Raw genomic sequence first — 24,084 nt, 5'->3', positions numbered from 1 at the left:
TGCTGAAAATAGATTCATTTTCATCATGCTCTTTGGGAGATGAAGATGCTGATAATATTAATCATTATAGAGGTATATTAAAGCTAATAACCGACTGTCTAAGAAATAGCTATGATCAGCAATAACCAGCTGTCCTTCCAAATTCTTCCTTATTTAGAGGGAGATCATTTTCCTTTATGCTTATAGGCCACTTTACCTTTAGGGGACGCCCACCTTAGCGTTCTTTATACAACGGCCACATCAGAATCTAACCCAATGGGCAATCGTATAAGATGATCGAATGAGCTGCAATCTAAATTGAAAGATCACCTGTCAGCGAAGGAGGTATATTCATACTGTACAGCCTTTTTAAATCCAGCCCTAGATCAAAACCCATTAATACTCTATAGACATTAAGACCCTTGCTTTTTAGCTCATGTCAGCAACGAAAGAGGCCGGTAATTAAATCCAAGCCCTGGTTTGACAAGGACTGCCTTGAAGCAAAAACAGCCCTTAAACAAGCCTATAGTAAGTTAATCAAAGGTTAGCCAAATCAAGGCAGCCCAGCAATCCTTTTCCTGCATAAAAAGATGTACAAACTCTTAATCTCTCAAAAGAAAAAGGAGCACCTTAAGGAGTCTTGGAGATTATTGATTAAAGCAGCCAAGGCTAAAAATACATCCGTATTCTGGAGGCTAGTTACTGGTAGCAATTGCAAGGAGAACTCACCTTTAGATTCACATGTGGCCGTGGATAGGTTGGTCATATTCTTTCAGAGCCTTTATGATGACGTGCATCCTTTGGCAGCCTATAGTCCTGACCCGTCAAATATTCCCTCCTGGCCACCTGTCTCGTTAAATGAGGTCAAATCCCATATTAACCAACTAAGACGGGGTAAAGCTCCTGGATATGGTGGTATCCCCCCAGAGTTTATCAAGGAGAACATAGATTGGTGGGCTCCCTTTCTATCCACACTGTTTACCTACATAGACTCCACTGGAGGAATCCCTAAAGACTGGGGGCTAGCAATAGTCGTCCCCTTTTATAAAAAAGGAAGTCGAAAGGACCCTTCCAACTATAGGCCAATTAGTCTCCTAAGTGTCATCAGCAAATAATACGCAAGGCACCTGCTAGATAAATTAACCCTTTGGCTCAATCAAGAGGATATTTTGGCAATAGAACAGGCAGGTTTTAGGGAAGGGAGAGCAACGATAGAGCACTGCCTTGTCCTGCAACATCTAGCAGAGAAATATTCTAATAAGGGACAACCCTCTTTATATGCGGCATTCATTTATTTTAGGACAGCATTTGATTCGATTTCCAGACCCTTACTCTGGGACAAGCTTGAAGCCTCAAATGTAGTTAAAAGGCTCCTGATGCTGCTGCGAGCCCTACATGAACAGACAGCACTGAGAGTCAGGTGCAATAGAAGAGGACATCTTACCATCCCCATAAACATCTATAGAGGAGTTAGGCAGGGCTGTTTACTCACCCCCCTGCTATTCGCCTATTATATAAATAACAGTTCCTTGAACGCACCGGATTTACATCCATCTAAACTAGCGGACAGGCATATTCATATTCTTCTCTATGCCGATGACACGGTACTTCTTTCAAGAACCCCAGTTGGCCTAAGGAGGGCGGTAGTGAGAGTGGGAACATTCTGTGAGAAGGAACACCTGACTATTAATTATGACAAAACAAAAGTAATGGCTTTTGGTAATCGACCTGATTATAGGAGGTGGAGCATAAATAGCCATAGATTGGAACAAGTAACCCAATTCAAATATTTTGGAATGACAATCCAGGCATCTGGCTCCAAGCTGGCCCATAATACCTATGTTGCCAATTTAGGGGAAAGATCAGCCCGTTCAATAATAAATTTTCTCCGGACCAAAGAGGCACACTATATTCCAGCCATCCTTAAACTTTTTCAGGCGAAAACTTTAGCACAAATGTTATATGGAACACAACCCTCATGTCTTATTCCCATGGAACGAGTGCAATCCAAGTTTCTTAGAGCTGCCCTGCAATTGCCAAGATGTGCATCAAATGCTATGATCCGTTTAGAAACTGGCATGATGAAGGTGGAGGCAAGGGTTGTCTTGTCCTCGCTTTATCTCTGGCTGAAAATTAATTTCAACCCCAAGGGTCTTCTTCCACTGATTCTTTGTGATACCGTTAGGTGAAAGTGGATAATAGCCATTGAAGACAAACTAAATAACCTGGTGTAAGCTCTAGCCCTGCGGCAAACCCATAAACAGATTTCAGCAGACGGCAAATCCACGAAAGCAGTTTTATTGGTTAGAATCAACAGGTTTCAGAAGCCATATTCAAAAAGACACTAGTAAGGGTCAAATGCAAGGCACATAGCATATATGGGAGAGCAAAAGGAGATAACCGGTTACCCAGTCAACCCCCCCCCTCCAACAGGCAGGAAGGAGCACTCGGCGATTCCCACAGTATGGGAATCTATGAAGACTAAACACGGGGCATAGACTGGCCTTGGACAGATAGCACAACAGCACCTGGAAGCAGCATAGCAACACTACCACATACCATCCTCATGGCCTGCTCCTGACACCTGGGTTTTACCCCCCAGCACTACTTCAGTTAGGGTGGGATCAAGCTAAGTCAACTATAAACCAAAGGGTTAAAGATATCGAGCCACAAGTAGATCTAGCAAGAGTGCCCCTATTTATGGCTCCCCCCCACTCCAAATTTATCCTTGCACCAGCAGCCTATCTCCGTTACTTAGAGATAAACAAATATAGGAGGGCTTTTACCTTGGCTAGGTGCGCGGCCTTACCCTCTGCTATCTTAGAGGGGAAATTCAAGAAGATACCCAGGGCAGAGAGACTATGCCCCTGTAAATCCAGCGGTTTAGAAACCACTGAACATGTACTCCTGAATTGTAACTTTTACACTATACCCCGTTCTAAGTTTATTGAGTCCCTCATACTGAGAATGGGACCCGACAGGGAAAGAGAAAAGATAGAAAAGCTCCTACAAGGAGATAATCCCTCAATCACCTCTCAAGTTGCAAAATTTTGTACGGCTGCAATGAAAATTTGTTGCCACAGAGTAGTCTCTTAGTCCAAATGGCAGATGTAACTTGGATGTTATTTATTTATTTATATTTTTAAAAGTGATTTAAGACTTGGACTGTAAACCTTTGTCGGTAAGACCATTTTAGTCCATGTATCTTGTTTTATCTGGCCAAGGGCCGCAAATAAACTATCTGTCTATCTGATAACCAGCTGGAAGAGGAGATCCTTATATGGTAGTCTGCAGGAAAGCAGTAAAAATCCAGCTGTAGGAATCCAGCTAAATTGGAATACGGTGACTTTGGACAGTATAAATATATGCAAGGAAAGGCTAGAAAGCTAGATCTTTCTAAGTCTTTGGACTGCGAATCTCAAAGGAGATTGGCTTGGGGTATGTATTGACCTGGATGGCCTAGGTTAGCCTGATCTCATCAGATCTCAGAATCTAAGCAGGGTCAGCCCTGGTTAGTATTTGGATGGGAGACCACCGAGGAATACCAGGGTTGCTGTGCAGAGGAAGGCACTGGCAAACCACCTCTGTTAGTCTCTTGCCATGAAAACCTCCAAAAGGGGTTTTCGGCTGCGACGTGACAGCACTTTACACACACACATGTATTGATTTACTTATATACTGTTCTAGATAGTGTGAATCAGATTCTTTTAACTAAATCAGACTTCTTTAGCTGTTATATTTCAAGTACTGGATTTTAAAACTAAATATGTAGAACTTGCTTGCTTTATTGTATACATTGGGGATTAACGCATGGGCAGAATGTTCCTGGTTCGCTCCTCTGTTATCTCACAATATTTTAATCCCACAATATTTAAGACTGGATAATCAAACGCATGACGCCAGCCCATCCCACTATAAGTCTGAAACAAGTAGCTGCTGGAGGCTCCCCGTGCGTTTGAACCAACCATATAATGTGGGATAGTTCGCAATGTGGGATAGCAGGGGAGTGACATCGCCCAAGGATTGGCTGAGGAGTTATCCAATCAAAGGGCGATTCTCCCCCTTTTTTTTTTTCTTGGAACACCAGCGTTCCGGTATACCATCATCTCAACCAATTGCTCGCGGAGGAAAGGGGGTGGGACAGGAGACCGGAAGCGGCAATTGCTCGCGCAGGAAAGGGGGCGGGAGACCGAAAGCGGCAATTGCTCGCGCAGGAAAGGAGGCGGGACGGAAGAGACCGGTAAGGGGCATTAGTAGTGAGCTAGTCGAGTCATTACACGCACATCGGCATTCCGGTAATATGGCGAAATAAAAAGAAAGTAGCGGTTTAGCACCGAAAAGATCGCTAGAAACCAGGGATTGCTTAACCCGGGTTTTTTTGCCTTAATTCGCGACTAAGGTGGGTCCGATGCGCAGCCCTTGGACAGTCGTGCGTGTGGACCACGGGGATTCGCTACTTTTAAGGCACAAAGGCGAGACAAATTGGCCGTGCGTTAAACCCCATTGTTATTGCTTTTAAGACTTTGTAATACTTGCATATACACACATATATATACACATTTATTACACTGAAGCTATTCAATAAAAAGACTTTTGTGATTAAATAAGTTGAGTCCTGCTTAGTAGGTGACTAACTGAATAAGTTACCACTTCTCATGAAGGGGTCAATTCTAAGAGCATAGTCAACTGAAACGCACTGACCCACTTTACCCCCTCCTCGGAGATCTTCAGGAGGCACGGCAAGGTCTGCCTGTTTAACCAGGGCTTTTGGGGCAGTCTGACTTGGCAGGCACCTTTTCAGGGGTGGAGGAGGGGGAAAGAGATTTGGGATTTGCTATTTTATATTTTTTGCTTTTAACTGAGAATGTTTTAAACTATTGTTGCAAGCCTCCTTGAACCACGAGGAAAGGCAGGATATAAATATTTAAACAAATAAGTGGCACTTGAAGGCATGGCAGGAACGTAGAAGTGAAAATTTGTTATTCCGGAAAAACTGGACTTGGGTTTGCAGTGAAGTGAGGGCATGCCTGCTAGACACTGCCTTGGGATGCTGCCACCGTCCACTGGTTATTGTTATAGGAGCATCAGCACAGGACCTGGACTCTGGACCTTCAGAGAATCTGTGGAGATGCTTGGGCCTCGAATACAGAGCCTGACTGCTCGTGGTCTGCCTTCCCGCCCTTTCCCCTCCTGACTGCTCCATGCCCTCCCTGACTACCTGTTTTGCCCTCCCAGAGGATGCCCAGAAGCTGATCAGCCGCCTGGCCACCCGCCGGCGCTTGGCCGTGGGCGAAGATTGGTCGCAAGACGTACAGCTGGGGGACCAGAGCGAGCTGCGTTACTCCTACCACGTCACCTGTGACGAGCATTACTACGGGGAGAGCTGCTCAGACTACTGCCGGCCGCGGGACGACACCTTCGGGCACTACGCCTGTGACGAGCTGGGCAGCAGGATTTGCCTGGCAGGGTGGCGGGGTGAATACTGTTCGGAGCGTAAGTAGCCTTGGAGGGAAGGGAGGTGTGGCAGCAGCCCCTGGAGTGGTGGGAAAGAGCTGGGTTCAGGTCCTGGTGGGCTTAAGGCTGAAGTGTGAGCTGTCTCCTTGCCTTAGAGCAGTGGTAGACATTCAGCGGGATCCACATCTGGCTCTTCTACTGTGGCATCTAACCCTCTGTTTCTGGAAAGCGGGCAAAGCTGTGATCCTCTTTCAGGCTCAGGCCAGGGGATGGAAGGAAAGGTAGGCCTCTGCGTTGACAGTCATTGCAGATGTGGCTCTTATGAGGAAAGGTTGAGGGAGCTGGGAATGTTTAGCTGGGTATGTTTAGCCTGAAGAGGAGAAGACTGAGAAGGGGGTATGATAACCATCTTCAAGTACATGAAGGGCTGTCATATAGAGGATGGTGCCCAGTTGTTTTCTGTTGCCCCAGAAGTTCGGACCAGAACCAACAGGTTGAAATTAAGTCAAAAGAGTTTCTGTGAAGACATTAGGAAGAATAGTGGAACAGGCTGCTTGGGGAAGTGGTGAGCTCTCCTTCCTTGGAGGTTTTTAAGCAGAGGCTAGATGGCCATCTGGCAGCAATGCTGATTCTATGACCTTAAGCAGATCTTGGGAGGGAGGGCTTCTTGGCCATCTTCTGGGCATGGAGTAGGGGTGTGTGGCGGGGAGGTAGTTGTGAATATCCTGCATTGTGCAGCGGGTTGGACTAGATGACCCTCACAATTCTTTGATTCTATTCTATGATTCTAAGAACTATTGGGGGACTGGTGGGGCTGTGGCTTGGTCCTCTGCACCTCCAGTTAAAAGGATTTTGGTTCATGAGTGCCAGAAGAGTCCTTTCTCCCACCTGGAAACCTTGCTGATCCGCTGTCAGAGGAGGAAATGCTGACCGGGGTGGGCCCAGGGGTCTGGTGCTGGAGGGGCCAGCTTTATTTAAATAAATTGGGGGGGAAATCAAAATAAGTTTAAAATAATGCAGAGGGATTTGTGGGGTCTCTGGCATCCAGTGTAAATTCCTCAAAGGCGCTTTTCACACATGTCGAACAATGCACTTTCAATCCACTTTCAATGCACTTTGCAGTGGGATTTTACTGTGTGAAATGGCAAAATCCACTTGCAACAGATCGTTAAAGTGTCTTGAAAGTTATTCGGAATGTGTGAAATCGCCCAAATTCTCTCTTTCTCTTTTAATGGAGTTTGCCTTTTCACTGTAAGTGAAGGGAGGGGGGAAAGGCACATAACTTACCAGGAATTATTAGGAAAGATGATGAGAATAAAATGGCTAGTATTGCAGTATTTTGACACAAATATACAAGTAAGGTGCTGGGAAGAGAAGCGTGGGGTGTGGGGATTAGAACCCCCCCCCCCAGTCCCATCCTGCTGAGGCCTGGGGTCACCCAAGCCCCTTCCTTTTCACCCAGCTCTGAACCTCTGCACTGGAAGAAGTGGTTACTCCTACTTGAGGATCAGAGCCAGGTGGTAGCAGCTGCCCCTCTAGGTGGTCCAGTTGCCAGGGTTGCCAGCTCTGGGTTGGAAAATACCTGGAGATTTGGGGGGGGGTTAGATCCTGGGGAGGGCGATGTTTGGGGAGGGAGCTTAGCAGGGTACCATGCCATAGAGTCCCCCCTCCAAAGTGGCCATTTTCTCCAGGGCAGCTGATTGTCTAGAGAACAATTGTAATAGCAGGAGATCTCCAGGTGCCACCTGGAGGTTGGCAACCCTAGGTCCAATGCAGGAGGGGGCATTTTTATTTCTCCTTCCCACTGCTACATTGGATAGTTTTTTTGGGTGGGGGCTGGGGAGGGAAGTGTGTCTTACAGCATGCCCCCCTCTTTGCAGAATATTCTAAGCTGCATAGGGACCAGAGCCTTCAATGGATTATAAAGGTGTAGGTTGGGGGGTACATACGATGAGTTAGGTTGGGGCCCCCAACGTGATGTCTGTGGGTGTTGTGATGCCCACGGGCACCTCTCTCGCCAAGTGTTTGTACCCGGGGGAGGGGGCTTTTGCTCAGCAAGGCTTCTAATGGGCAACCGGAGATTTGATTGGGTGTGCAGATGAAACGTTGCTTTGGCAGCAGCTGCCACAACAGCGCCACGTTGGAAGAAGAAGAATCGTCTTGGGCCACACATAAAATACACTAACGTAACACTAACATAATGCTTTAAGTAAGTTTACAATTTTGTGTTGGGCCGCATTCATAGCCATCCTGGGCCGCATGCAGCCCGGGGGCCGCAGGTTGGACAAGCCTGCCATAGAGTCTACGCTCCAAAGCAGCCATTTTCACAAGGGAAATTGATAGTCTGGAGATAAGTTGGAATGCTGGGAGATCTCCAGGCCCCGCCTGGAGGTTAGCAACCCTATGTGGCAGAGCCACTTTGTAGCTGTGCCTACCGCACTGTATCAGAATCCCAAAGGTGCCCGCAGGCTCAAAAAGATTGGGGACATCTGCATTAGGAACTGGGAGAACTTCCTTCTAGTCCTAATGAGTTTCCTGCTTTTATCTTCAATGTGGCCAGAGCCCCTAAACCAGTGGTTCCCAACCTTTTTTTGACCAGGGACCACTAGGACTTTTTTGTTTGGTGTAGGGACCCCAAGGTTCAAAATAAAAATTCTGAGAATTTGAAAATAAACTTTAATCATAACTGTTAGTTAAACATTAAACTTAGAATAATATTTGAATATATATTTTTATAATAGAAAACTTTTAATTGAAAATATTAATTTATTATGGGTTTAGTTCTCGAGGACCCCTGGGGGTCCACGGATCCCCGGTTGGGAACCAGTGCCCTAAACATTCACAGTGTCCTGGGCTGCTAAGCAGGAGTTAATAGACCTCACGGCACTCATACCCCTGGCCTCAATTCCACCAAAGGTACCCAAAGCTATTAGGGCCTTTGCTGGGAAATTTCATCCCCCCACCCCCAATTCTCCCTCACCCTTCCCCACAACACGCCAGTGCTCCCGGAAGCATGGTTAGGTCTTCTGTGTGTTTGGGGGCGTAGTTCTGGACTCTCCAAAGTACACAGAGACCTACTTTGTCTGTGGGAGACCCCCATTTTGTTGCCCCACTGATTACTTGACCCTCAAGCTTGCTGCGATGCGGGTTGGTGATGTATCATTAGGGTTGCCAACCTCCAGGTGGGGCCTGGACATCTCCCAGAATTCCAGCTGATCTCCAGATCAGTTCCTCTAGAGAAAATAGCTGCTTTGGAGGGTGGGCCCTATGGTATTATACTTTGCTGAGGTCCTTCCTCCCCCCAAACCCTTGCCTTCCCTTAGGCTCCACCCTCAAAATCTCCAGGAATTTCCTAAACCAGAGTTGGCAACCCTATGTATCATAGAGCTGGAAAAGAGGGTGAAATAATTAAGACTTTGGAGGGCCCTTCCTGTGAGGGAAGGAGAAGGGGGGGTCTTTCTAGTAGAGAGAAAAAGTTATTTGAGGGGCTTGAGAGTGACTTAAAACTTATTCATAGTGTGGAAAAAGTAGATAGAGCAGATTTCCGCCCCTTCCACAACTATAGTACTTAGTCACCCAATGAAATAGCTGGGCAGTAGATCCAGGGCAGCAAAAGAAAATACTTCACAACTCACAATTAAGGCTGTTACTGCACTAGGTATTCCCAGCAATGTATTAAGAGTTTGAAAATGTTATAAAAAATACTGTTCGCACTTTCTATGTATTCCCACTGATGTATTAAGAGCTTGAAACTGTTATAAAAAATACTGTTCGCACTTTCTTTGGCCCCTTTAGCTGTGAAGGCGTCTTCCAACCCTTTTTTAGCCGTGGCATCCAAAAACCCTTTTAAAGCGATGTTTTTTATACCATTTCCAAACTCCTGATACATCGCTGGGAATACCTAGTGCGGTAACAGCATGTGTCATGGAACTCACTGCCACAAGAGGCAGCAGTGGCCACTGGCTTAGACTACTGAGAGCTGCTAGCAGGGGTAATGGGGTGGGACCCCCAGGTCCTCTGGCCTTCATGCCCTGGTTGTGGGAACCCTCTGACGGACCTCTGTTGGAAGCGGAGTCTTGGGTTGTCCAGCAAAGCAGCGCTCATGTTCTTAATTGTGCCCCCCCCTCCCTCCCCCCATCCTAGCTAAAGCCCCCCAGAAGCATGAGCACACATACATACGCTGAATGGTTAATACCTTTTTATCTAGCTCCTGCAATAATTATATAGTAGCTATTATACTGTGAAATGAGACATTTCATCATGTTAGAGTCACTTAGATGTCAATATCTTGGCTACACATGGATACATTCCCCCATTTCTTAAATTGGTGTGATCCAGTACCTTTATAGTGAAATCCTCAAACTTTAAAAAAAAGGGAAGAAATATTAAAATTCTACAAGTCAATTGCTTCTTCACTGTTGCAGTTGCAGGAATATGAAACAGGGAAGGTTAGATAGCATTTCTTGAGCATTTGTCAGTTGGTTTTGACCCTAAATGTGGCAGACAGCAGTGGAAGGATTCTGGCTCTAGTGGAGCACAAAGGGGAGCGTGTGCCGGATTTACGTATCATCTAAACAAGCTATAGCTTAGGGCCCCACTCTCTTGGGGCCCCCCAAAAAATTTAAAGGAAAAAAAAAACTGGATGTACATTTCCAAAATATAAGATAAAAAATAAAGTAAACCCTACATACAGCAACAGTGTTTTGTGTTGTGTAGGCTCCTATGATGTAAGTAATGCCCCCCCCCCTGCTAGCCTGCTCCCTAAAATATCACTGGTTTGCTCATTTCTATATATACTACTTCTTAATTGTATTTCAGTTCAACAATTTGATAAAATACATATTTTGTTATGTGCAAATGGCTTTAGATACCTATTAGGTCCATAAATTACCATATAGCATATATTCAACACAAAAAACAGCGACAATTTGTTGTTGACAGAGGACAGCTGGACATATAAAGGGCCCCATTGCCTTCATTAGCGTAGGGTCTCATCAAACCTAAATCCAGCCCTGAAGGGAGGCGGTAGGGATGGAGGAAGCTAAATGGGATTTCTGTATCTGTTGCACCGGGGTCTTTAGCTCTGGTTACAAAGCTAAAACCAAAGAGAAAATAACAAGGCCCAAATCCCTCCCCCTGCCAATTCAGACTCCCCCAGAACCCTAGCAAACTGGCAGGCCTCGCAGCGCCTCCTGAAGGTCTCCAAGGAGGAGACCCACCCTCACCTCTTCAGGGAGTCTGTTCCACGGAGTCGGAGCCACGATGGAAAATCCAGCCGTTGCCTTTGGACTGGCTGTTCTCCATAGAAATGGCCCGGGAACTCTTAAAGCCCCATGGCATATGGAGGGGCTGGCTAACTTGTTGGGGGGGGGGTATGGATAATTATTTAATTAACCATGGGATGTGCTCCTGACTCTTTGGTGAGTTTTTTTTTTGGGGGGGTGAGACAAAGAAGGTTGGGAATTGTGAGAGCCAGTGTGGCGTAGTGTCAGGGTAGATCAGTGACGGCGAACCTTTTAGAGACCAAGTGCCCAAACTGCAACCCAAAACCCACTTATTCATCGTAAAGTGCCAACACGGCAATTTAACCTGAATACTGAGGTTTTAGTTTAGAAAAAACAACTCATACGTTAACATCTTATGCTCACAAGCATAAGATGATCCAAACAAAGGGGGGCCCGGCGGCTCCACGCGTGCCCATAGAAAGGGCTCAGCGTGCCGCTTGTGGCACGCGTGCCATAGGTTCGCCAGCACGGGAGTAGATAGATGACGATGGGCAGCCGTGTTAGTCTGTCACTAACAGTAGAAAAGAGCCAGAGTCCCATAGCACCTTCAAGACTAACAAGACTAACAAAACTCCTGGCGGGGTGTGAGCTTGCGTGAGCCACAGCTCGTTAATTCAGATACGGCTAGAACGTGAGTCCACGTATCTGAAGAGGTGAGCTGTGGCTCACAAAAGCTCACATCCCACCAAGACATTCTGCTAGTCTTTAAGGTACTACTGGACACTTGCTCTTTTCTACTGCTGGTGTCAGAGTAGGGTATGGAGAAGCAGGTTTGATTCTCCCCACTCTTCCATAAAAGCTTGCTTGGGTGATCAGACTCACCCTACCTCACAGGGTTGTTGTGAGGATAAAATGGAGGATAGGAGAATTATGTAAGCCGCCTCGGGTCCCCATTGGGTGAAAGTTGAGGTATTAATGAAGTAAAGAAAGAAATTATCCTCCCCTTCCCCCCACCCCCGGACACTGTGCTTGGTTTCCCAAGGAACAGTAGCGGACATTCAGAGATCACAAGAGTGTGCATTTAATTACACCCCCAGGCCTGCCCGATGTTGGGTGGCCCTGTGGGCCTTTGGTTTTGCATGGTGGCAGGTACCGGATGTTTGACACAGAAAGTCCTAACTGCCACTCCACCATCTCTTCCCCCGTTCCCTTCTCTTCTCCCCCCACTTCCCTCTCCCATTCCCCCCATTCTTCTCTGCTTCCCTCTTTGCAGCCATCTGCCTGCCCGGCTGCAGCCACGCCCACGGGTTCTGCGAGAAGCCCGGCGAGTGCAAGTGTCGGATCGGCTGGCAGGGGCAGCTGTGCGACGAGTGCGTGCGCTACCCGGGCTGCCTGCGGGGCACCTGCGTGCAGCCCTGGCAGTGCAACTGCCAGGAAGGCTGGGGCGGGCTCTTCTGCAACCAGGACCTCAACTACTGCACCAACCACCGCCCGTGCAAGAACGGAGCCACCTGCACCAACACGGGCCAAGGGAGCTACACCTGCACCTGCCGGGCCGGCTTCGCAGGGACCAGCTGCGAGATCGAGACCAACGAGTGCGACAGCAACCCCTGCAAGAACGGCGGCAGCTGCAACGTCAGTATTGCACCTCACCCCTTCCCGTCCCTCGTTCCCGGTCTGTTCCACACTGGGAAGCAGCGTTAATTGGTGGAGCTCCCTGCCACTGGGCGTAGGAACGGCCACTAGCTTGGATGACTTTAATAGGGGGGTGGATTAATTAATGGAGTTGAAGCGCAGGTTTGCAGGCAGCCTGCCTCTGAACGCCTCTTGTGGGAAAGGCTGGGAGGGGGAGAGATGTACCAGAGGGAGGCTTTCGCCTTTAAAGGACCCCAGGGGGATCTGGTGGGAAATGACTGGATAGGATGTTGGTTGCATCCAGTAGGGATCTTCCTATGTTCAGATTTTTGGGGCTGACTTACAAGTTTTCTCCGCAAGGCTGTTCCCAGAGACCTATCTGTGCTGAAACATCACTTAGACACGATCTGGGATGTCCGTGGATACAGTGACAGCCGCTCAGAAAAGGAATGTAAGCTAAACTATAAAGTTGGGAGTGGGAGTGGTAACGGTTAACAGTGTGAACTGAAGGAAGGAGTTCTGGTTCAGATCCCACCTGAGCCAGAAGCTTACTAGGTGACCATGGCAGGGTTGCCAGCCTGCAGCTGGGACCTGGAGATCTCCTGGAATGACATCTGATCACACAACAGAGCTCAGTACCCCAGGAGAAAATGGCTGCTTGGAGAGTGTGGGGTCTGTGGGGTCACTTTGAGAGTGTGGGTTCTTGCTCCACCCCCAAATCCTCAGGAATTTCCTAGCCCAGAATTGGCAACCCGAGACATACGGGTAAATGGCCACTGTTTCCCAAGTATTCTTTCACACTGGAATGGTACTTCCTGTAGCTGCTAAATACCACAGCTCTAAAAGGTGCTGTTCCTGTATCCCCAGATGTCCCGCAGGCCTTCCTCCGTGGGAGGGCAGTCTGGCCCTTGGAGGGCTTTAGTGCATTTTAAGAAGAGCTGGAAATAAGAGAGCCAAAACGCAGCCTTCTCTCTTAAACAGGAGGGCAAGACGCTTGTTCTCGAGGCCGCAGCAGGAGTAGAGGCCACGCAATTATTTCCAGGATGTGTCTTGTCCATTGGAGAAGGGAAGCTTCCCCTGTGGAACACAGAACCCTGCCGAGGGGGAATTTTAGTGTTTACGGGGGGAATCTTGGCACCCTTGCAAGATTACACCCCACAGGGGTCTTTACTGGACCTGCAGAGCTTTGGCATCTAAAGTAATTACAGGCCTGCTTAAATTGGCAAGGCATGTAAATCCTTAATCTGAGACGCACACGAAGCCATGCCTCGGCTCCAGGTTGTAGCTTGCTCGTGGCTTGCCACGGTGGTACATGCCTATAGACAACTGAATGCTAGAAGATGCATACATTCTGCACGTGTTTAACCATCAGAGGTCCAAGGGGCTTGGTGACCCCCCCACCCGTCAGCTTCTCCCCCCCCCCCCCGGCCCCATGCCCTTCAGAGGTTTAGTGGGTTCCACCTGCGCACTTTCCAGCTTGCTTCTGGTTGTGAGGACTAGAACCTTGTTCTTTCTTTAGCATGTGTGAGTGAATGGAAGCTGAGATTCACGTGGCCTGTCTGGTTCTGCTGGGGGCACCAGCAATTGTTTGCAGAACACTGAGCCCCTCCTTCCCAAGGTGATCTGCAAACACACCTCTTCAGTTCATGCGCCGGCTTCAGACAAGTAGGGTGCCGTAGGCAGCTTCACTGAGTTGTTCTGCAAAGCCGGGTGACATAACTACCTACCTTTTATTCGAAGGCTTCCTGAATCGTGTTTAGAAAATTAGCACCCAAAGCAGAGCACAGAAGCACACTGAAAAATCACAAGATGGAATTGAGAAGTGGGGAGGGAGCGGTCTGGGGGTGGGCCTGTGCTGATGCAGGTAAATGAACATTGTGTGGATCCGTCGCATGAGCGGCGACCATCATTCGAGCTCTGAAGTTGTTCTGCTCTCCTCTGAACGGGTTCCCACTCCTTACAGTCCGTCTGAGGGCCTAACCTGGAGGTGGCGGCTTCAGACAGCAGATTCTGGGCCTCCTTTAGGGCAAGGAATGGAGAGGTCCAACTCCTGGGCATAATCCACAGGGACGTTCTCCGCAGGATTGCTCATGTGGCAGGCTTACCAGCCCCCACCTTCCTCCTCCCAGCCTCAACCTGGCAGAGATGTTCTTGCAAAGAACCGGAGTCTGAGTTAGCTGTTGGACTCCGGCTTGGTTCACTGCCAGTGGCGACTTTGTTTAAGAGGCTGCAAGCAAGCAAGGAAATGGTTTGTATGGTACTTAAATGAAACTGATGGAGAGCAGAAGCCGGCTGGGAGGGAGATTGATTACCACGCTTGGCTCTTTCTTCTGCTGTCCTTTTCCATGTGAGAAATGTGCATTGTCTTTGTTTACTCATGTGTCTGTTAACAGGGCCTGGGGATGTGGTTTACAAAATTCCAGGAGCCTGGGAAGAGTGTTTTTGGGAGGAGGTAGTTAGGGCTACCCACCTTCAGGTGGGGCCTGGAGAGCTAGAATTACAGCTGATCTCCAGACGGGAGCGATCTTCTCCCTTGCATAAAAAATGGCTGCTTTGGAGGGTGGACTCTATGACGCTATTCTGAGGCCCCTCCCCAAACCCTGCCCTCTCCAGGCTCCACCCCCAGAAACTCCAGGAATTTCTTAACCGGGAGCCAGCAACCTTAGGGGTAGCAGCATCCCTGCTCTAAATCGAGCATCTTGTTTATAGGGGCTGTGAGTGAGAGTATCAGTTTGGGGCCCCAGGGCACCTTTTGCTGTCAATGAGAATGGGTAGACTGCTCCTCCCACCCCACACACACACACCTTCTGCCTCTCCAGTGATCTTGGATGTCACCCTTATGCATTATCTCTGTATTAACTAAGAGCCCAAAGCACAGGTCTCTGCCCCAAAGAGGTTGCATCCTGTAGGGAGAGAGAAAAGATGGAGGCAAGAATAACGGGAGAAGAAACGGCAGGAAAGCTGTTGCCTGAACATGGATCTGGTTTCTGTAATGGAGGAGGACCAAAAAAGGGAATCCCAAACTGTGCGATTCACCTTAACTCCGTTTAAGACTGGATTGTATTTGGGGGAGAGGGCAATGAAAGGGAAACTTCTAGAATTGTTCCTGAAACTTCAGTGCGTGCAAAAATCTCTCTCATGTGGCACCCGTAGGTACCCGTGGCTGCTTTCTGCCCCCCCCCCCCTTGGTGTCTGCACAGATGGATTCTGTCCAGGCTGCTTAGGCCAGTCCTCAGCTGCCTGCCTTGCAGGCCCCGTGTTGCTTTGGTGCTGAAGGAGGGAAACTGCCTTTCTCTGACCTTGTGGGTTGGACGAGCTCTTAACTGGCGAGGGAGTGGGAAGGGCTTAGTTCTGCGGCAGGTGCTCAAAACAGCTGGCTTTCATTGGTTACCGGAAAGTTGCTTGGTTGGGGAAAGGATGGAGCTCCGGTTCTCCTTCCACCACCCTGTTCTTTGGCGTCCCTGAACACCGAGCGCTGCATCTTCTGGCATGCCAAAGCCTCAGCTATTGATTCTGGACTGCTGGAAGTGTGCAGTTCTTGGAGCCCTTTAAAATGGCTTTTCCCCAGGACCCCATTTATTTTGATATGCCTTGGGACTATACAAAAGTCTTACCAGCCTTTGCATATCCTTGTGGCCAGAGGTGAGGTGGGGTAGGAAGACAGAAAAGAATAAGCTTCCCTGGTTCTTCTGTGTTTAGCACTCTGTGTTTGTGTGTGTGTTAAGTGCGGTCAAGTCGCTTCCGACTCATGGCGACCCTATGAATGAAAGTCCTCCAAAATGTCCTATCTTTGACAGCCTTGCTCAGATCTTGCAAATTGAAGGCTGTGGCTTCCTTTATTGAGTCCATCCATCTCTTGTTGGGTCTTCCTCTTTTCCTGCTGCCCTCAACTTTTCCTATCATGACGGTCTTTTCCAGTGACTCTTGTCGTCTCATGACGTGAGCAAAATACGACAGCCTCAGTTTAGTCATTTTAGCTTCTAGGGTCAGTTCAGGCTTGATTTGATCTATAACCCAGTGATTTGTTTTTTTGGCAGTCCACGGAATCCGCAACGCTCTCCTCCAACACCACATTTCAAAGGAATCTATTTTCTTCCTATCAGCTTTCTTCATTGTCCACTCTGTGTTTAGCTCTTGCTTTCTTCAGGTGTCAAGTTGTGGGGGGGGGGGGATTTTGCAAAAGCACCATGAGGAGACCTGGGCACCCATATGTTTTCTCCTGTCCCCCTTGTCACAAGCAGTCTCCCTTTTAAAAGAGTATTAATGGTAAAATTTTAAGACAGAATATGATGGGCGAGGTGATTGTGAATGTTTGAGCCAAGGGCGCCACCTAGTGGGAAGACGGGAACTAACAGCAACAGGCTGTAATTTCAAAAACTCGATTTAAGACCATTTTGAGAAAACCACACCACTAGTTCTCTGTGCCCCAAGGGCCGGTATTTATCACCCACATACAATATTGAATCCCCCTGTTGAGGGGGGGGGCATTTCAAAAGCCACCTACAGTATGGTGTTGCATCAGTCTGTTGTTCACAAGCTTTCATGCAAAACATTGCAAGATAACTCACTAAAATCCTGTCGGGTAAGTTGGTTTTGGTGATGGTGGGGTCTGGGACAGAGTGCCTCGTCGAAAGCTGCCGGACAGGTTTCTGGTAGAGCTGAGATCTGAACTGACAACATCCTGAGTCAGGATCGATGTTCCACAACTGCTGGTAAACTCAAGCCCGATCCAGCAGCCCTTCGTCTTCTGCTCTGGAGCGCCAGGCAGGCTGCAAATTCATAGGAAGCGCTTCTTCCTGGAACCCATTTTGTGTATATTTGGATGTGGGTGGGGGGTTAAGGGTGACACTTAAGCTAAAGTAGAGGTAGAAATCCCCTCTTGCTTGGCTGAGGGTTGAGAGAGAGTTTCCTACCTGACATCACCTGGCTTCCAGAAAGGGGGGGGGGAGATTACACTTTCACTTCATTTGCTGTTTGTTCTTCCCAGTTGATGGGAGGCAGGAGAAGCCCTTTCCAGAAATCTTTCTCCCACACCACCGTTAAAGGCCCCCCTTCCTTGTCTGTTTGTGCATTTGGTTACTTCGATGGGGTGGGGAAGGGAGAGAAGAAACCTCATCGCCCGCTGCCAGCAGTTCCTCCTGACTCCCCGAGCTCACAGATCTTCATTCCTGAGAATGCCAGGAGGAACACGCGGGCCTGCTTCAATTTCCATGTTTGAGCCTTTAATGACCCACCAGAAATTTTGTGTCCCCTTGACACAAAGGGGACGCAAAATGCCCACCTCTGTCCCACTGGCACCCACGATGTGGGATGCGTCCGGCCATGAACACAAGATGCTGCCATATACTGAATCTCAGACCCTTGGTCCATCAAAGTCAGTATTGTCTTCTCAAACCAGCAGCAGCTCTCCACGGTCTCAGGTAGGCACATCATCTACCGGTCTAGCCCCTTTAACTGGAGATGCTGAGGATTGAACCTGGGACCATCTGCATGCCAAGCAGATGCTCTACCACTGAGCCACAGCCCCTCCCCAGGTCATCTAATTGATAGAGAGAGGGGAAGAGCTGAATCTACCTTGTGCCTGCCCTCTTCTCCCAGCCAAGCACATGTCTGCTCTTAAAGCTCCAGAGCAAGGCACCTGCAGAGACTTCTAGTAATGCCAGGGCAAGGTTTGTACCCTCCATGCGACCAGCCATTTTCTTTAAAAAAATGAGGCCCTCTGACATTTTTTATGAACTGTCTAGTAGCCGCAATGTTGTCCAGCGAAGGTGCACATCAACTGTTGGGCATGCCTGTGTGCCCTACGCAAAGAGGCCATCTCATCAACAGGCCAGACTCTGTCCCTGGGAAGCAGATTACTGTGTCACTGTTACCTGCTTTCTTTTGCAATTTGAATATTACGATTCCTTAAAGGAGGGGTGCGCCAACTAAACATGCCTTTTTTCCGCCCACACTGTGCTCGAAGCAAGGCGGTGCTTTTCGCAAGACAGGTACACGCTCACCACAGGTCTGTGATCTGACACGGACCTAGCCCAAAAAAGACTCCTTGAAACTTACCTGTGCTTATTTTTCTTGTCTGAATCCAACCTCTCCCGTCCGGTTCAGTTTCTTCAAGCCATGGGAGGCGGGTGAGGCTTGAAGAAACAGTTGGACAGAAGGAGAGGCTGAATTCAGAAAATAAAAATGTAAGTTTCAAGGAAAGTTCTTTCAAGTAGGAATTTTGCAATAGAAAATGGATGTCATACAAAGAAAGCTTGGAGCCACAGAACAAGGGGAGTGAAGAAGAGAAGGTGGGTGTTTTCAGTGGTGAATATAAAGACACAGAAGCCAGTGGAGGTGGAGAAAAAAGGATGGAAGTTGGCACTGCAGGTGCAAAGAGCTGGGTGAGCAAACCACAGCATAACAAACCGGAGCAAAAGGCCGGAAGTGGAGGGCTGGCCGGCTGACAAAGAGAAGTGAGCCAAGCAAGGTGACGGGGTGGGACAGGCTGCCTCTTAGAAGGCTGAGGCCTGCGGTGTCCATCTTTGGAATGGGTTGAGTCTGGGGAGTGAGCAAAAAGTCTCCCCCCCCCAAAAAAAAGGCTTATTGTAGGTGCAGGACAAATAGTACGGTAAATATTCTCAAATTGGTGAGACCTTGGTAGCTGTTCATGAATGCAGAGGAGGAAGCAAACAAGGCCAAGTTTAAGGGAGTTCCAAGAGTCTTGAAGGAACGGCTTAAAAATGCACTTGCTAATGGTGTTAAGTACTACTGGTTTAGGGGAGCGGCCCACTACCGGGTACAGTAGAGGAGTTGACTGCAGGTCTGCCCAGCTGTGGAGGGGGAAGCCTGAGGAGGAGCAAGGCCTTGACCATAGCCGGCATCCAAGAATTTCACATACTCTCTGGACCAGAAGGGAATTGTTCAGGGCCGCTCAAAATGCTTACCCCAATCTCATACTTTTCTACACAGTAACAGGTCCTGCTAAGTGAGGTGGGACCTGCTCCCCAGCAAGGATGCTCTGAGTGCAATAGGTTTTTGGTTCACATGTGCCAATGCTTGGCTTTTTGTGCAGTCCCTCCTACACTGGTGGGGCATGTCCTGACTGTTCAGGAATTGGGATGGTGAGACTGCAGGCACAGGACACTGCGGTGGGAAGAAGGCCTCTGCCGGGCACATGTGCCCAAGAGGCCTGGAATGCGATGCGGGTGCCACAGTCGCACCAGCCAGTCTCTCGACATGCGTTTTTCTGAATCCACACAGGTGGGTCCAGCAGAGCAGAGGCGTTCGGTGAGGGTTCTCCCGGCCATCCTTCTGATTTGCCCCAGCCCGCCAGCTCCTGTTTTAGGAGCCGATTTCCAGTGCAATCCCGAAAGACTTTCCCAGGAAAATACTTGGAGTAGGAGGGGCCGTGGCTCAGTGCTAGAGCATCTGCGTGGCATGCAGAAGGCCCCAGGTTCAATCCCCGGCACCTCCAGTTAAAGGGACTAGGCAAGGAGGTGATGTGAAAGACCCCTGCCTGAGACCCTGGAGAGCCGCTGCCGGCCTGAGCAGACAATACTGACTTTGATGGACCAAGGGTCTCATTCAGTAGAAGGCAGCGTCATGTGACACCCCAGCTGGGGTAGGGACTGGTAGGCTACATGGCTGGTAGGGACGATTGTGGGGGCCCAAACCATTGAGCTTTGTAACTTGGCTCCCAATCTGTCTGAATTTTTTTTATGGGGGGTGGTGGTTACTTTTATAGCTAAAGGCTGTATCTCTTGCCACATTGAAGGGATGTGGGTGCATCTATACTTGCCCAATTATTATCTGCAAAATTTATAGCCTGCCTTTTCTACCCTCAGGGGCCATGAATAATATACATATTAAAATCACATTTTTAAGTCAAAAACACACATCATTTAACCCACAGCTGTTAGATGCCAGAATTGCTGGGCTTGGCCAGTTTTTTCTTTAACTTTCCACCAGTAGTGAATCCACTTTCTTGAAGATGTCTCTCCTGGAGTCTATTGGAACTTAAGACTAGTTCTGCTTCTGGCACCATCTGCCTCCTAGCGACTTCATAGCTGTGCCGTGCCAACAGATTTTGCCAACTGCAGTCACTCTTAGCAGAAGGGAATTAGCACGGTGCCCCCCACCCCCCTCCATAAGGCCAGCTAGCAAGACCAGAGGCTGGTCTCTTCCCATCGCTGTGCCGAAAAACACTGACAGGAGGCTACGGGAAACGTTTGAAAGAAGGAAGGTCCTTCCTAGTCTTGGTATAGTCCTCTCCATCCTGACCGTCCCAGATCATTTCACGAAAGCAAAGGAAAAGATGAAAACTGAACACTCAGGCACAGAAGGACCTGCTTGGTGCACGACTCTCCCCACCCCCACCCCCCGTGGGGAAAGTTTCACGCAAAGCCTGGACTTGAAGGAGGCCTGGTTTCAATGGTAAAAGCCAGCCCTGCATCTGATAATTATGTTTGGACATGTCCTTCACTTAGTGCCTTAGCATAACATGCTGCTACTATGGGCAGGACGTTCTGTTCCATCACTTTTAAATCCATTTTGCCCTGCTGCCTGTGGTGGATGGCAAAACGTGCCGTCTTCCAGCTGCTCTCTGTGTTTGTCATCTCGTGGGAACAGTTTGCTTTTATGTGCGCTGCAGCCCGCTCTTGATGTTCGACTGCTCCCACCCGTTTTTGGGAGTTGTTCAGAACGAGACACAACCCAAAAAGGTCCCTTTTTAGATCCCCTTTCTTTTAATAGGTTGTTGCTGCTGCTCCCTTTGCTTAATTTGTCTCTGGGGGTCTTGATTCCTGGGGTTGCTCCTGTGCCATAAATTCTACATAAGAACATTAATTGGGGTGTGTGTGTGAAAATAAAGAGTCCCAGGTTAAATATGTGCCGGGGGAAGCAGAAGCAAACTGGGCATTCGTGTGTTGGAGCATCATGGATGAGAAATCCAAAGTCGCCACAAGCTGAGACAAACGCTAATCCTGTTTGTTTTATGGGACTCGCCCGCCTTTGTGACTGCTCCAGAATACTTTTGTGTGCTCTTTTTTGTTGTTGCCATGGTTCCATTTCTTAACTGCTCACATGCAGGGTATTTTAAAAGCAAAAGGTTTGCTACAATCCACAAGAGTGGCTATAAAGACGCTGGGATTGTTAATCTATACAGTGCCGTTGCTTGGCATGTTCAGGTGCAATTTAAGCGAACATGCCAAGAACTCAGTGTGATGTCAGGACTCAGCTCTGGAATAAGGGAAGTAGTAAAAGGTCCTCTGGGCATGTGCGCAGGGTCTTCCTCCTCACTGCTGAATCTTTGCAGCCAACCTCCCCTCCCCCCTCAATACATCAGTGCTTTGGTGGAGGGAGTATGCTCCCAAGGGGCAGCACCAAGCAAGGCAGTCTTCAAGCCCAGGCCAACCCCATTCCAGAACTTAGTTTTTTGGATTTACCACTCCACGGAAGCAGGTGCCTCCGGGAATCCTGGAGTTCCCAGGCAGCCGCTCACAGCGCTCCTAGGGAGTCTGAGAACCACACCGGTGTGAGGAGACAGAATGGAGATGCAAACTGGCTGGGGGTGTGTGTGTTCTGCACTAGCTCAGAGGCTATCCTTTCTAGCAAACGCTAATCTCAACTGTCAAAGGGTCCATAAATTCAACAGCTTTATATACTGAGATTACTTGTGGGCTTTTAGGTCCTTTTTTTTTGGCCTCCAAGTCTCATAAACTGTCAGTTTACAGGTGTATATAACTGGATTAGTTATCCCAGGGGTGTCAGACATAGGGCCTGCGGACCGGATCTGGCCCCTTGAGCGCTCTTATCCAGCCCACCAAGGCATCCACCTCCCCTTTCTCGATCTGGGCTGGCGAGGCATGACCCAGCCCAACCAAGTGACATGTCATATTCGGCCCTTTCAACAATTGAGTTTGACACTCATGACTCCTACTGTGTATGCTAATAGCTCTGCAGTTCTATTTTCAGCAGTTTTGCCAACAAGCCAATATGGTGTCGGGGTCAGAGTGTCAGACTATGGTCTGGGAGAGCCTGATCCAGATCCCTACTCAATTGTGAAATTTCCTTTTGTGACTTCAGGCCAGTCTTTCTCATCCTAACCTACCTTTTAGGGTCGGTGTGACAATAAAGCAGAGGAGGGGAGAGCCATGCGTCGCCTAGGGTTGCCACTTGGCTTGGTAAATTCCTGGAGACTTGAGTGGGGGTGTCTGGGGAGGACAGAGTTGGGGAGGGGAGGGAGCTCCATGCAAATAGGATACCATAGAGGCCACCCTCCGAAGCAGCCATTTTTTCCAGAGGAACTTCCCTCTGTAGTCTGGAGATTAGTTTTAATTCCTGGGGAACGCCGGCCCCCACCTTGAGGTTGGTAGCCTTAATGCCAACTCTTAAGTTCCTTGGAAGACAAGCAGGGTAAGATTACCAGGTAAGCAGCCTTGCTGTCAGGCACAATCTCTGCTCTGGGGCTGCCCAACTTTGGGTGCCGGCCTTCCCGTGGCGATGCCCATCTGTTCAATCTTCCGGTGTGTAAAGGCATCCTGTAGCTTGTTTTTGTGTGCACCCATTTCGTATGAAGGGCTTTGGATCGTTCTACGACCAGAATTTTGGCAGTTGAGGTGACCTATCCAGGAACGGCAAAGACAAATTAACTCTTGTAAGAGCTTGGCTCTTTAGAAATCTGTTGTGAATGCAGGGTGGGGTTTTTGTTCTTCCCTGAGGTTTGCTTCAGCAGAAGCATGAGCAATTTTAAGGTAAGGTTTCCAAAAGCCGCTAGATGAAGCCAAAGAAGGACTCGTAGTTTTTGCTCAGAGCCTGCCTGTAAGAACGTGATGAGGATACTATCTAAGACTTCTAACAGCTGGTAGAGGACTAATTGGAACCTCCATGCTCAGAGGCAGTCAACCTTTGAATCCCAGTACCAGGAGGCAACATCAGGGGAAGGCCTCAGCCTCTCTGCCCTGTTGTTGGACCTCCAGAGGAAATGGTTGGCTATCGTGAGACGGGACGCTGGACTGGATGGACACTCACTGGTCTGATCCAGCAGGACTCTTCTGATGCTCTTGTGTTTTTATTATCCTTTAAAAAAATTGTGGGTGGGTAGACTAGAGGGTTGGTGGAGCCCAGTCCACTGGGGGTGCCTTTTGCACAAGTTCTAGTCCCGTGTCTCAACTCCCAATTGTTTTTAGTGAGGCGGGTGCAAAGGAAACCCCCAGGTTCGAAATCCATCCCTCCATCCTGGGCCGGAAGTCCCAATTGTGTGACAGCCTCTTCCCTCCCTTACAGGACTTGGAGAACAACTACAAGTGTACCTGCCCGCAAGGCTTCTATGGCAAGAACTGTGAAGTCAGCGCCATGACCTGCGCGGACGGGCCATGCTTCAATGGCGGGAGCTGTGCGGAGAAGCGCTCTGGCGGCTACACGTGCCACTGCCCGGTGAACTACCACGGGTCCAACTGCGAGAGGAAGATTGACCGGTGCAGTAATAGCCCCTGTTTGAACAGTGAGTTGTACCCCCCTCCCTCCCGTCATCCCTGGGGATATTTGATTGATATCTGACAAGGCTGTCGTTGGTGTTCTGGTCCGCAATGTAAATATTTTTAACCTTCCTATCAAAAGGGATTGGATTCTAAGGATCTACTCTGCTGGCAGTGACACATTTCCCCAGTGTAAGGAGCCTGAAACCAGCTAGTTCGATCCTAGAGCAGGGGTCCCCAGCATGGTGCCTGTGGGCTCCATGGCACCTGCCAACATCTTTTCCTGCACCTGCCAAGTGTTTTTAGAAAATGGGTGGGGCCAGGTAGGGCTTTTG

At 48.8% G+C, this 24,084-nt stretch overlaps 1 protein-coding gene across 1 annotated transcript in view; it reads left to right on the top strand.

The window, feature by feature from the left end:
- DLL3 (delta like canonical Notch ligand 3) overlaps positions 1 to 24,084 on the top strand; it is an 86,978-nt gene that overhangs the window by 17,073 nt on the left and 45,821 nt on the right. Inside the window, exons 5-7 of the mRNA XM_056845866.1 lie at positions 5,215 to 5,472; positions 11,932 to 12,293; positions 23,559 to 23,775. Of these exons, the coding sequence (XP_056701844.1) occupies positions 5,215 to 5,472; positions 11,932 to 12,293; positions 23,559 to 23,775 (837 nt within the window). The remainder of the gene's footprint in view (positions 1 to 5,214; positions 5,473 to 11,931; positions 12,294 to 23,558; positions 23,776 to 24,084) is intronic.

The sequence above is a fragment of the Euleptes europaea genome, chromosome 3 (genome assembly GCF_029931775.1).
Source record: "Euleptes europaea isolate rEulEur1 chromosome 3, rEulEur1.hap1, whole genome shotgun sequence".
NCBI lineage: Eukaryota > Metazoa > Chordata > Lepidosauria > Squamata > Sphaerodactylidae > Euleptes > Euleptes europaea.
This window is presented reverse-complemented; position numbering and strand designations above follow the sequence as displayed.